We start from the raw sequence: 12,974 nt of genomic DNA, 5'->3' as shown, positions 1-12,974 counted from the left end.
GTACATAAAACAGCATTTCTATTCCACGCTGCTTGCCTGTGGTTTTGTTACTATTAGAGAAACCATATACAAAACATTAATTGTATTACAACTCCTTGTTGGAATAGGGTTATTATTTGGCTCCCTAAAGTGAAACGTAATAGGAATGAAAGGGTGCCTGGAATGGCCAATTGGATAATGGCACTGCTCAGTGCGATTCTGAGCCAGACAAACCAACAGGCCCAGGTCTGATCCAAGGCCTGTGTTGAGTTATTCGATTTCAGCTGGTGCAATAAATTTAGGTGATGCAATTGATGAAAGTTAACAGTGTTCATTGATCACAAGCAGGGCAATAACCAAAAGCTGACTAGAAATTGAGAAAAAGTAAAAAAGCATGCTATGTTGTCACACATATATAGGCCAACCTTGAATGTAGGCTATAGCTCAACTTGAACCCTACCCGGGGGAAAAATATATATTAACTTACATATAGATTGCACAACATGAATATTTTGCTCTGAAAAGTGCAGCCGATATGCAAATTAATTGATTTTTTTGATACTGTAAAATATAATCGGGCAATGTGTCTATGTACTCAAAAACTTCAAGCCATTCAGTAGCCTGATTATGATTGGAATCCATTGCATGACAAACTGCCCTGGAGTGGCTACCACTGAAATTCAAACACCGAATTGCAATTTGGGAATTGAACAGGCGATCTACAAATGCATTCACATATTGTAAATGGAACATGACAAAAAAGGCTAACAGTGAAAGCTGGGAATGATGTGCCTCACTGCAGTAATTATTTCTACAGCGTATCATTTTGAAGCATTCACAAGTCATAGCTGTATTTGAAGAAATGAAATTTTAACCTGAAAAATGACAGCCTAAAGGTAGGTATGAATTCCATAGAATAGTCACTTGGCACATGCTTAGTCTACTTCAAACATGCTCCTATTCTTGCGAACATTGTCAAGGGCTATTAAGAAATTCTAGTAATTTTGTCCTTAAGGAATGAGATATATATTCATTGGATATATTTGTTGCAGACACATTTTGTAGTCTATGTGCTGTAGTTAACATTTTACATCCACATTTCTTCGTGATAGATTCTGTTTCTGAATGTCAATTGTATGTAATCAATAATGGAATATATCCTTGTGTGATAAATATTTAGTTTATAGTGTTTGTCATCGATGAAAAAAGGTTACAAAAAATAGTTAATATGCAGCAAGTTAGGACACAGAATTATAAGATGCATCAGTTGCCAGGACCATCTGAGACAGGCAAAATTGTGGGGTCTGTGAGTCTGAAGAGTGTGGAGTTTTAGTCGAGAGCACTTGGAGATTTTCACTCTCCCCAGTGAGGCCTTCTCAGGAGTAGGTATGACATTCCGTACAGACATACCCTTGTATGCCATTATTATGGAGGAAGATTAGCTCCATCCTGACTGTAGAGTCAGGCAACGTTTAAGGAGGATGAACCCCACCAGATATAACACCCTCCCCCCAATAGAATACACAGGTACCACAGGTTATATAAGCACCTTACAGAGAAGTGCATCAGAAGAGTGCGCATCACCAATGAGATAATAGAGTAGCTGTGCCATTTACCACAATGGTCATCTGCCTGTACTGCTCTCTCTGTGGCTATGAATGTGATTACCGCATTCAAATTCTACGTTATAGACTCTTCAGGCAGCCACGGGGGATCACTGTAACACCAGCCGGGGTGCAATAAATGTATACATTTGACAGTTTACAGCAGAGTGGGGGAATTCGTCACCTTTAACACCAGAGCAAGATAACAGCAAGTTAGGGTCATTCAGTTTTATGGGGTTAGCATTATCAAACAAAATTTGACACTGAGCCACATAAGGAGATATCAGGACTGGTGACCAAAAGCTTGGTCAAAGCGGTAAGTTTTAAGGAGCGTCTTAAAGGAGTGGTGGAGATGCGGAGAGGTTTGGGGAGCGAATTCCAGTGCTTGCGGCCTAGACAGCTGATAGCACGGCCGCCAATGGTGGGGCGAAGGAAATCAAGGCTGCACAAGCAGCCAGAATTGGAGGAGCGCAGAGTTCCTGGAGGGTTGTGGGGCTGGAGGAGGTTATACGGGATAAGGAGGGGCAACGGCATGAAGGGATTTGAACACAGGGATGAGAATTTTAAATTTGAGGTGTTGCTGGACCGGGAGCCAATGTAGGTCAGCAAGCACAGGGGTGACAGGAGAACAGGATTTTGTGCAAGTTAAGATACAGGTAGCAGAGTTGGATGAGCTCAAGTTTATAGAAGGTGGACGATGGCAGGCCGGCCAAGAGACCATTGGAATAGTCAAGTCTGGAGGTAATAAAGGCATGGATGAGGGTTTCAACAGCAGATGGGTTGAGGAAGGGGCGGAGACATGCGATATTATTGAGGTGGAAGTAGGCGGTCTTGGTGATGGAGAGAATATAGGGTTGGAGCTTAGGGTCATATAGGATGCCAAGGCTGTGACCAGTCTGGTTCAGCCTCAGATAGTGGTCAGGGAGAAGGATGGAATCGATGGTGAGGGAATGAAGTTTGTGGCAGCTTCGGCCTTCCCTATGTTTAATTGGAAGAAATTTCGGCTCATCCAAGACTGGATGTTCGGTCAAGAAGTCTGACAACACGGAGGCAGTGGAGGGGTCGAGGTGGTGAGATAGAACTGGGTGTCATCAGCATACATGTGGAAACTGATGTTTTGTTTTCAGATGATGTCATTGAGGGGCAGCATGTAGATGAGAAATAGGAGAGGGCCAAGGATATATCCTTGGGGGACTCCAGAGGTAACAGTGTGGGAATGGGAAGAGAAATTATTGCAAGAGATTCTCTGGCTATGATGGGATAGATAAGAATGGAACCAGGCAAGGGCAGGCCCACCCAGCTGGACAATGGAGGAGAGGCATTGGAGGAGGATGGTGTGGTCAACCATGTCAAAGGCTGCAGACAGATCGAGAAGAATGAGCAGGGATAGTGCATCATGGTCACAGTCACATAGGATGTCATTTGTGATTTTGATAAGGGCCGTTTCAGTACTATGGCAGGGGCAGAAACCTGATTAGAGAGGTTCAAACATGGGGTTGTGGGAATGATGGGCACGGATTCGAGGCGACAATATGTTCAAATATGTTGGAGTGGAAAGTGAGGTTGGAGATGGGGCAGTAGTTTGCAAGGACAGAAAGGTCAAGGATGGGTTTTTTGAGGAGGGGAATGATGATGGCAGATTTGAAAGGGAAGGGGGCAGTACCAGAGGAGATCAGTAGGAAGCAGTCAGACTAGAGGTTGCACAGATTAGAATTTTCATTAGGACAGACCTCCAAAATCCATAATGATTGACTTTACGAGCTCCATGAAGCTTGACTTTACAAAACTAACCTCTCCCCAACCGTTGAGTTATACTGTCAAATGTGTTAAATCAAGCGTAAACCACATCTATGTTTTCATATAACAGGTAAATCTATTTACAAATTAGTATAGAGAAGAAGGTACCCTATCTGGGCTGAGTTAGCTGATCTCAACCAGACAAGTAGCACTCAGGTGTTACAGTTGGTCTGCAAAGCTATGGGCTAAGTAGGCAAAACATTCACCAAAGGTCCCCATTTACGATTTCCAAACAGTGACCCCTTCGGCAAAGAGCACATGTGTGGATGTTGGATGAGGACAGGATTGGGCTCGACTATGAGGCTTTTTCTGGTTGAATAATTTTTATACGATCACTGTCTAGTGGTTCACAATTGAAGAATGGCTCCTTTGTTTGGAGTCTGGTCACACAGACACTAGAGAGCTTTCGGCACTTGTGAAATCGTATCACAGCAAAAGTCAGTGCTTTGGGGAAAGAAGGGGACAACATTTGAAAAAAAAGAGTAGGACAGAGGTGCCTTCCCTTCAATTTTAAATTCATAGTGAATTACTGTACCTCCATCGTTATCTCTGTTATCATCACACACCATTTCCATGATGACACTACATCCTGTCCCACTCCAGCCCGCTTGGCAAACACAATGCCATCCGTTCTGGTCCAACGTACATCTTCCATTTCCATTGCACAAGCCAGGACATCCCTCTGTCAGAAATTTTTAAAAATCAATTAATATTGTACCAGTATTATATCCTTAAGATATACATATATGAAAAATAGAATACTTTCAAACAAAAGATAAGAGCTTTTGCTTTAACAGAGACACACTTAGGATGGACACAAGTTAATGCAATCCTAATACCATTTTTGAAAACAGCATATGGAACTAGCAAAAGGAACATGTCTTATTTTGAAATAAAAAACAAAAAAAAAAGTCTGCGGAGAGAACAGGTAAGGTATAACCCTTCCTTGAGTTTGTATTGAGCTTCACTGGAACTGTGCAGGCAGCCAAAGACGGAGAGGTCAGAGTGGGAGTGGAACGGGGAATCAAAGTGGCAAGCAACAGGATGCAAAAGGTTGCATTTGTGGACTGAATGGAAGTGTGTGACAAAGTGGTCACCTAATCTGCATTTGGTCTTCCCAGTGTAGAGAAGACTGCACCACAAGCAGCGAATACAGTATACTAGGTTGAAGGAAGTATACATAAGTTGCTGTTTGGGGCCCTGGACAATGGTGTGGGAGGTAGGGAATAGACAAGGGTTGCATCTCATGTGCATGCCTTATTTTGCCCATTTAATTTTATGTACAAACTCATCCGCTGATATCAACTAGTAATTTAATAGCAAACTATTTTTTATTACACTGGTCATCATTTATAAGTAAAATGATCTGGAATTTCTTGTATTATTGCCAATTTTTCTTCAAATTATGTTTTGCCCCTCTACTCCATTGATCCCTGCCTCAGAGGCTGGGCAGGAAACCTGTTCTCAGATTTCTATCAATGCTACTCTGTGGCTGGTAGTTAAGAGCTAGAACAAAATGTTGGACATTGCCTTTCCTTCCCATTTTCTCTCCCTTCTCCAGGAAAAATACCCTCCTTCACTTTAGATCAAGAGTATTACAGAATACAATAGTCAGCTCACTACCATATTGTGATATTAAATCCACATCAAGAGCATGAATTATAATGGTAATACATTTTTGTTTACTCAAATGATTGATCTTAATGTTGTTGTCTTTGTTATTTTCAACATTCTCTCAAATACTGATGATCTTATATTGGAGGCTTGCTCACTTGGCCAGAACAACCAATCTATAATGAGTTTAATTAATCTTATTTTAATCTAACATTGTTCATCTGTTGTTTGCTTTCATGGGATCAGAATTAAGTTAATAAAGCTCAAGTGAGTCCATTCTGCAGACACAAGCAGTTCTGTGAGGCAAGGTATTTGTTTTTGCCTTAATTATGATCTCACCATTGCGGCAACAGAAAAAGCAAAATGTCTAAGATCTACTTCTAGTTTATGTAAAAGCATCAGATTCCATTTTATAGTAAACAGGGCAAATGGGAATATATGTATGGGAACATTTCAGCAGGATGCTGGAAAATCTTAGCCCCTCCCAGTTTATTTTTGCTTTGAATGAGTAATACCCTCAAAGGGGTAAGGTGTTGTGAAATATCAGTTTGTGGCAAGATAATGTAGGGCACAATTTCGGGAGTATTCTACCCATCCACAGTTGTCCCTCACTAGGGGTAGATTTTGACTGTGTGCCGATTTTTATTACCATTGAAGTCAGAACACCCTTAACTAAACATCTTGTTTTCATTACCCATTTTGCTATCTTTTTTATAAAATGCTGCTGAATAGTTTAAAGAGATCCCAATCTCAAAAAATATTTTGGTTAAAGTTTTCTGTTCTAATGATGTACTTATTGTTATATCACTGTAGATGAATGGAGAGATATTATGGACTCACTCTTACCTTTTACAACATTGTCCAAATGTTGCGCTTAAAAAAAAACAGAAAGATTTTTGAGGCAAGAATAATACAAAGAGTATAATGAATGCCAAATGGAAAAATACTGATAAAATAGTTTGATTTTGGAGACGACAGAGTCTCTGGATTTTTCTTACCAACGGTACAGTGCTCTCCCTCCCAGCCAGGACTGCACTGACATTTGCCATCCTTGCACTTTCCATGCTCAGTGCAGCGTGGGTGACATGTGTGCTGGTCACAAGCTAGGCTACCCCAACCCTCCTCACAGTGGCATAACCCACCTAAACATACGCCATGCTTGCCACAATCCACCTCACAAATTTCTGCAAGAGACAAGAGAATCATTTGCTGTTATAACATCTTAATCATTTGACTACTTATACTTGGCACATTTGGACCACATGACAAATGCCAAGTTAAAATTTTCTTTAGAAGATCAACAGAGGGGATTTTAAAAGTGAGCCAAACTGGATTTCAGTAGTTTACAATTGGGGAAAACTGAACATTTGGCTGAGGTGCTTGGTTTTGGTCCAAATTTGCTACAGAAAGGCATTAATTCTTACACTGCAACAGAGAGTAACATCCCTGTATAATCTGGAAACAGATGGCTGTACTGCTAGTCTCATTTGAAGAAACATATGCCGTGCATGGTGACTGTATATTGGAAGATGTTCGTGTACTGTTTGTTGGCCTGGTTCTGCACTGGGTTTAAGGAGTTCCCTTGTTTCAGACTGAACCAAGAGGAACAAATGTAGGACTTCAGCCAGTCATATTGCATGTGAAAAGTTTTTATCGGGTTGAATTTTGAAGGCACTAAACAAACCTGCTGGATTTTAACTTTCGGCTCCAACCAAGCTCAATACAAACTTCAGGAACAGGAGAGCTGATTCTGTAATGTCAGCAGAAATGGATCCAAGATCACTGTGTGAGTGTGATGTCTCATGGAATGGGGAGCTGATCTCACTCGATTCAGCAAGTCAGCATACTTAAATTCTTCGCATATGGTCCAGGCAAACACTTCTCATGAGTGCAACCAATACTATGAAGGGAGGTGGGGAATGATGAGAGCAGCAGGTCTGGCTCATTTTTCTTCATTTCTTTTCTTTTTCTGTTGTCACTTAAGTTCTAATGAGCCTTTATGCCAATAGTTTTAAAGTTTTTTTTTATTACCCCTTGCGCCATTACTAGCATGAATATATTTCCCAGTGGAAATCCCGTGTCAGAGGTGTTTAGAAGAGAAGGATCACTGAAAGGATGGTAGACAGACCAGGCTGCACGAGAGGTGTTCTTTGGCCACCCACCAACACGTGCACACTCGCATCTGCCAAGTGAGGTGACCAGACACCTTTAGCAAACAATTCATGCATACAGAGGTTCCGGCTTTAAAGGTAGATTGTGATGGCAGACCTGATGGCACAGATATGTGTGAAGGTCTGGATGATTCTTCAGATGCATGTCTCACTTTATGCGGTACTGTATAAAAGAAGGCATGCCAGGATAATCATCAGCCAGCAAAGCCTTATGTGCTATATCCACCAAGATTACACTAATCATATTTACAGGTTTGGTCACACCAACCAGTGGGAACTTCATATTTATCTTCACCTCTATTTATCTATGGCATTGCACTCTTGGCTGGTCTATTCTTATTTTTTAGTGAAATATATTTCTCTTTGAATTTTATCAATCTCTCCTTTAAATATTGCCCACTGTTCGTCTACCTCTGTCAATGTTTTTCTCTAGTTTACCTCCCTTACCTCCATCCTCATCCCCTCAACGGTGGTTTTATCCAATCTATTATTTTGGTCTTTGTACTGTAAATATCTCTCTCAAGCATTATCTTAAATCTCATTATATTGTGATCTCACTACTCCCTATATGTGCTCCTATGCTTACATTTCCCATTACATCTGGCAATGCTTCCTCTCTTGTTGGGCTTCTTATATATTGGGTCAGAAAGGAATCTTGGCCATACACCCACTTCTCCCCATCTAGTCCATCAACTTACCTGATTATTTGCTGGTAGTTGAAATCCCCCATGATTTATAATTGTGTTTTTTTAAAACTAATTTCATCGATTTTCCTACAAATTTTTCCCTCTGCTAGCTCACCACTATTTGGTGGTCCATAGTATACCCTTAATAGTGTGACTAATCCCTTGTTATCCTTCATCTGAATCCAAAATTATGAGGAGAGAGTGGAGAGCTGAGAAGGCTAACAGGAGATTTAATAGAGGTTTTTCAATTATGAAGAGTTTTGATAAGGTGAATAAAGAAAGACTGCTTGCTCTGATTGGAGAATCGATGAGTGATGATAGGTCATAAATTTAAAATCATCTCTTACAGGAGAGTGACTAGCAGAAATGTCTTTACACAAAGGTTTGCATGGAATGCTTTGCCACAGGGAATAGTTGAGGCAGAGATCAATACAGGAAGGATGTGATCGCTTTGGAGAGGGTGCAGAGGAGATTCACCAGGATGTTACCAGGGCTGGAGCGCTTCAGCTATGAAGAGAGACTGGGAAGATTGGGTTTGTTTTCCTTGGAGCAGAGGAGGCTGAGGGGGGATATGATTGAGGTGTACAAAATTATGAGGGGCACAGATAGGATGGATACTAAGGAGCTTTTTCCCTTCGTTGAGGGTTCTATAACAAGGGGACATAGATTCAAGGTAAAAGGCGGGAGGTTTAGAGGGGATTTGAGAAAGAACTTTTTCACCCAGAGGGTGGTTGGAGTCTGGAACTCACTGCCTGAAAGGGTTGTGGAGGCAGGAACCCTCACAACATTCAAGAAGCATTTGGATGAGCACTTGAAATGCCATAGCATACAAGGCTACGGACCAAATGCTGGAATATGGGATTAGAGTAGACAGGGCTGATGGCTGGCGCGGACACGATAGGCCGAAGGGCCTCTATCCGTGCTGTATAACTCTATGACTCTAATGTATCTTTTAAGGGAAACTTGAATAAATATTTGAAGCAGAGGAAGATACAAGGCTATGGGGATAAGCAGGTCAGTGGGATTAGTTTTGGATTGTTCTCGAAAAGAGCTTACAGGTATGAAGGGCCGAATGATCGCCTTCAGTGCTGTAAACTTATATGGCCTGTAACATGATCACAGGTGCTTCTGTTCACACACGCTCCTGTTCATCTGTTTATTGTTAATAAATTATAGACATGCCTGAAATAAAAACGCTGACAGTTTAATATCCAGTTTTTCCTCAATGACTTTTGGAAAAAACAAATTAACTCTTAAATCCTGAAAGGATGAGGGGACATAACCTTTTAACTTTCAACTCCTGTCAGTGCACTGGTTGCATGCTGAGAAATTCTGCAAACTTGAGAAAATCTGAGACCTTAAACCAAAAACTTTCATGAAGGAATTAAAAGACAATTCAATGGGTCAACTGCCAGAAGCTACTTAAGAACTCCTGGATCCATGGAGGTTTCCATGCTTCTATTTCAAATGGACACACAAAGAAAAGAGAGCAAGCCTGGTACAAATACTGCTGGATTGTGCTGGGTGTGAATTTTAATATTTTTGTATAAAATCTGGGTTCTTAATAAGGAAATGGACACAAACACTTCAAGCTCACGAAAAAAAGAGGAACCTGGAAATGCAGGCCAGAAATAAATGGGCACTGAACCTAGTCTTGCAATTCAGTGTTCCCTCTGCGCCAATTCCACACCTGCTTTCCCAGTTCACGGGATTGTAGACTTGATCTTCATATTTCAAAGACTGGACCATGGAATAAGTTATGATCTGTTCCATTTCACAGTGTATCTATTAAGTGTACAGTGAAAAATACATTCAAATTTCCATGCTAATATCTATGCTAGTCTGCTCCGTTCAGTGTATTACAAGGGCCATTTCCTTGTAAGGTCACATCTAAGCAATCCTCAATGCTCATTTCCATCGCAATGATTGATCTTCCTATTAGCTTCGAAGAATTGAGTATATTGTAATCTCTTTAAAAGGTGAGTTTTAGCTCTCTGGATGGCCTAATTGCTAAAGGCACTGTCTTAGTACTAAGCCATAAAAATCAGAAGGTGAAGGATTCATTCCCTTATTTGTGCTGAGTTGGCTATCATATCAGGGGTACCATTAGCAATCTTACAATTGGCCTTGCCTATAGAGGGGGGAAAAAAAAAATCACCCGATGTTGTTCCTTCTGATTGCTATCGAATGACCGCTGATGGAAAATGCGTATGTGGGGGGACTGGTCGGGCACAGGATTGGGCTCACAGAATTAATGCCCCCACAATTGAATAGCCTGCCAATACTTAACTGTCCAGAGTCAAACATGAAGAATGGCTATGTGGATGATGAACTAGAGGACTGCCAATACCTGTGGAAACATTCACCAGCATAAGTCTGTGCCTTCAAGTTAGGAGGGAAGAAAATTAGTGGAAAAAAGGTGAATCTTACTTTCATTATTTCTTTTATAGAAAAAACACAGGTACTCCTGAAGGATTATGATTAACATTTTCCTTCTATTTATTTCTGTTGATCTTTGAATATTTTTATTTAAATCCTACTAATGGTGCTGTTGGCTGAATTGACTTTCAGATTCAATGAACCCAGTAGTGTGAGGGAGCTGAATTATGATCAGTACAGATACAGCCATTAACTGAGAGTGCTTCAGCAATTTTATTAGCTCAAGTGCGTATTCATTCATCTCCCTCACACCAGTGGACTCAGCAACACCTCCAAGTCATTTCCCTGGTGATGTCCGCATGTTCACTGAAAGCAAATATTCCAAACAAAACAGAAGTTGACAGAAAAAAGGACTTAAAGTTAATCAATAATATTTAGAGCTGTTTTAAACTGATGGTGATGCTGATAATATGGTCCCAACGCCATGAAACAAGAGGCTGGCCTCCCCTAACAAAGCAAGTTTGGTTAATTTAAATATTTTAACATTCTTTCCAGCACTTAGCGCATGACCCACTGGGTGCATCTAGTCCTCAATTTTCTCCTGTTAAATATTGGGAAGACCAAAGCCATTGGGCCAGAAATCACGCAGAACAGCAGGACCGCAGCTCCTGCAAATTAAATTAGCGAAAATACTTACTGCAGTCTCTCTGGCATCGAATTGCTTGAATTTGAACTTTAAAAAAAAATGTGCGCTATCAACCCAGACTCTGAGCAGCGTGAGTTGCCGTGCGGCTGGAAAAGTCTGTGAGGAGAAGGCACCCCCACAAAATCTGTCAGGAAGAGAAGTCACGCCCACAGATTCAGGCTGCATTGCTCAAGCAGGCAAGCAGACTTCATTCATTTAAAATTAGTATGCTGTATGTCATTGTAAATAAAAAAAATTTTTATAAAATGGTAAAGAAATAATTGAATTAAAGAGACAAAAGGGAAAAGTAAAACAAAATTAATTTTTTTTAAATTAAAAAATTAATGACCAAAAACTATTAAAATAAGGAGTATTATGAGACTCTACATTTTTAAAAGTTAATTTTTAATTGTTTGGCAGCCATTAAGTTAAAACTTAGTTTAGACCTGGTATTTTACTTGTTTGGTGGTATAATTAGTTACTTTCCAGCTGGGCAGATAAGCAAGTGGGCACTTTTTCAATGATTTCTCCAATTGCAGCATGCGAGGGCCCTTTAATTCAAAGCTGTCATATCGCCGGCGAGCCACTAGGAGCAAGTTCCGGATTTCCGCTTTTGAGCTTCTCCATCATTTCGGGAGCGAATTCTGGCCACAGCCACAATTCTGTATTCTTGCCACTAATTCCAAACCCCTCTTCGGCCACTGCCTCAGGTTGAGCCAGACTGTTCGCAACTTCAGCATCCTATTTGACCCTGAGCCGAGCTTCCGTCCCGATAGCCTCTCCTTCATAAATACCATCTATTTCCACCTGCATAACATCACCTGTCTCCGCCCCTGCCTCAGTCCATCTGCTGCTGAAATCTTTATCCATGCCTTTGTCACTTTAACTCAACTGTTTCAATGTTCTATTTGCTGACCTCTCACCCTCCACAAACTTCAGCTGATCTAACACTCTGCTGCCCATATCCTATCCCATTCCAGGTTCTGGTTACGCATTACCCCTGCGCTTGATTACCTACATTGGCTCCCATTACATTTAAAATTCTTATCCTTGTGTTTAAATCCCTTCATGGCCTTGCCACTCCCTATCTCTATAATCTTCTCCAGTCTAACAACCCTCTGAGAACTCTGTGTTCCTCCAACTCTGGCCTCTTGTCCATCCTCTGTTTCTTTTGCCCCACTCTTGGGGACCATGTCCTCAGCCGTCCAGGCCCTAAGCTCTGAAATTCCCTCCCTAAACCTCTTTGCCTTTCCACCTCCCTTCCGCCCATTAAGGCCATCCTTATAATCCACTTTTTTAACCAAGCTTTTAGTCACCCCTCCTAATAGCTCCTTCTTTGGCTCAGTGCCGATGTCTGTCTAATCATACTTCTGTGAGGTGCCTTGGGACATTTTTTCTATGTTAAAGGCGCAATATAAATGCAAATTGCAGTTGTTGTTGGAGAGCCATCTTGATGATTTTTCCAGATGCTGAACCCAAGGTTTTGGACCTCATTGGAATTGTCTACAAAAGTACTTTAGTAGAATTTCATGGCATCCTTCGAGTGTATTGAGCAGCATGTACAGATTGGGGGCATCAATGAAAGAGTCCACAACTCTCATTTGTGCGATGTTGCATGACTGCGTGGCCAAGGTCATAACACAGGCATAGGTACCATAATTAATGTTAAAACTTGGCACTATACAAATGTTGGGCTCCAATCAAAACAGCCTGTTTTGTATGAATTCACCATATTGGGGAAATCAGCATGAGACAACCATCACAGAGGCTTCAACAAGTTGTTATCCAGTGGTCTGATCTTATGCAGATCTCTATCCTTGCTGAGCGAGCATCCCAGGAACCAGAGGAATGGCAGGAGCTAGCACACATAATGGTGATATCTCTCAGGGTGATGCTACATCCAATCCTCCCAGTCACCCCACTCAAATGCCTACACATATGTGCCCAAACATACAGGCCCAGGTAGCCACCACATCACTCTCTGCAGAGCCTGCAGTTACAGGACCACCCTCAATTCCAGCAGAACAAGGTACTGGGCCACTTCCATCCCTGGAGGCAC

The 12,974-nt window shown here is 41.3% G+C and overlaps 1 protein-coding gene across 5 annotated transcripts in view; it reads right to left on the bottom strand.

Annotated features, from left to right (window-relative positions):
- tenm1 (teneurin transmembrane protein 1) overlaps positions 1–12,974 on the bottom strand; it is a 539,174-nt gene that overhangs the window by 148,318 nt on the left and 377,882 nt on the right. For 4 of the 5 annotated variants that reach the window (XM_067997123.1, XM_067997125.1, XM_067997124.1 and 1 more), the window contains 3 exons: positions 5,993–6,178; positions 5,841–5,867; positions 3,916–4,062 (listed from right to left, as the gene is read on the bottom strand). In XM_067997123.1, coding sequence (XP_067853224.1) covers positions 3,916–4,062; positions 5,841–5,867; positions 5,993–6,178 — 360 coding nt within the window. The remainder of the gene's footprint in view (positions 1–3,915; positions 4,063–5,840; positions 5,868–5,992; positions 6,179–12,974) is intronic. The other variant, XM_067997122.1, reaches the window with a different exon arrangement.

Source organism: Heptranchias perlo, chromosome 15 (genome assembly GCF_035084215.1).
Source record: "Heptranchias perlo isolate sHepPer1 chromosome 15, sHepPer1.hap1, whole genome shotgun sequence".
NCBI classification, from domain to species: Eukaryota; Metazoa; Chordata; class Chondrichthyes; order Hexanchiformes; family Hexanchidae; genus Heptranchias; species Heptranchias perlo.
This window is presented reverse-complemented; position numbering and strand designations above follow the sequence as displayed.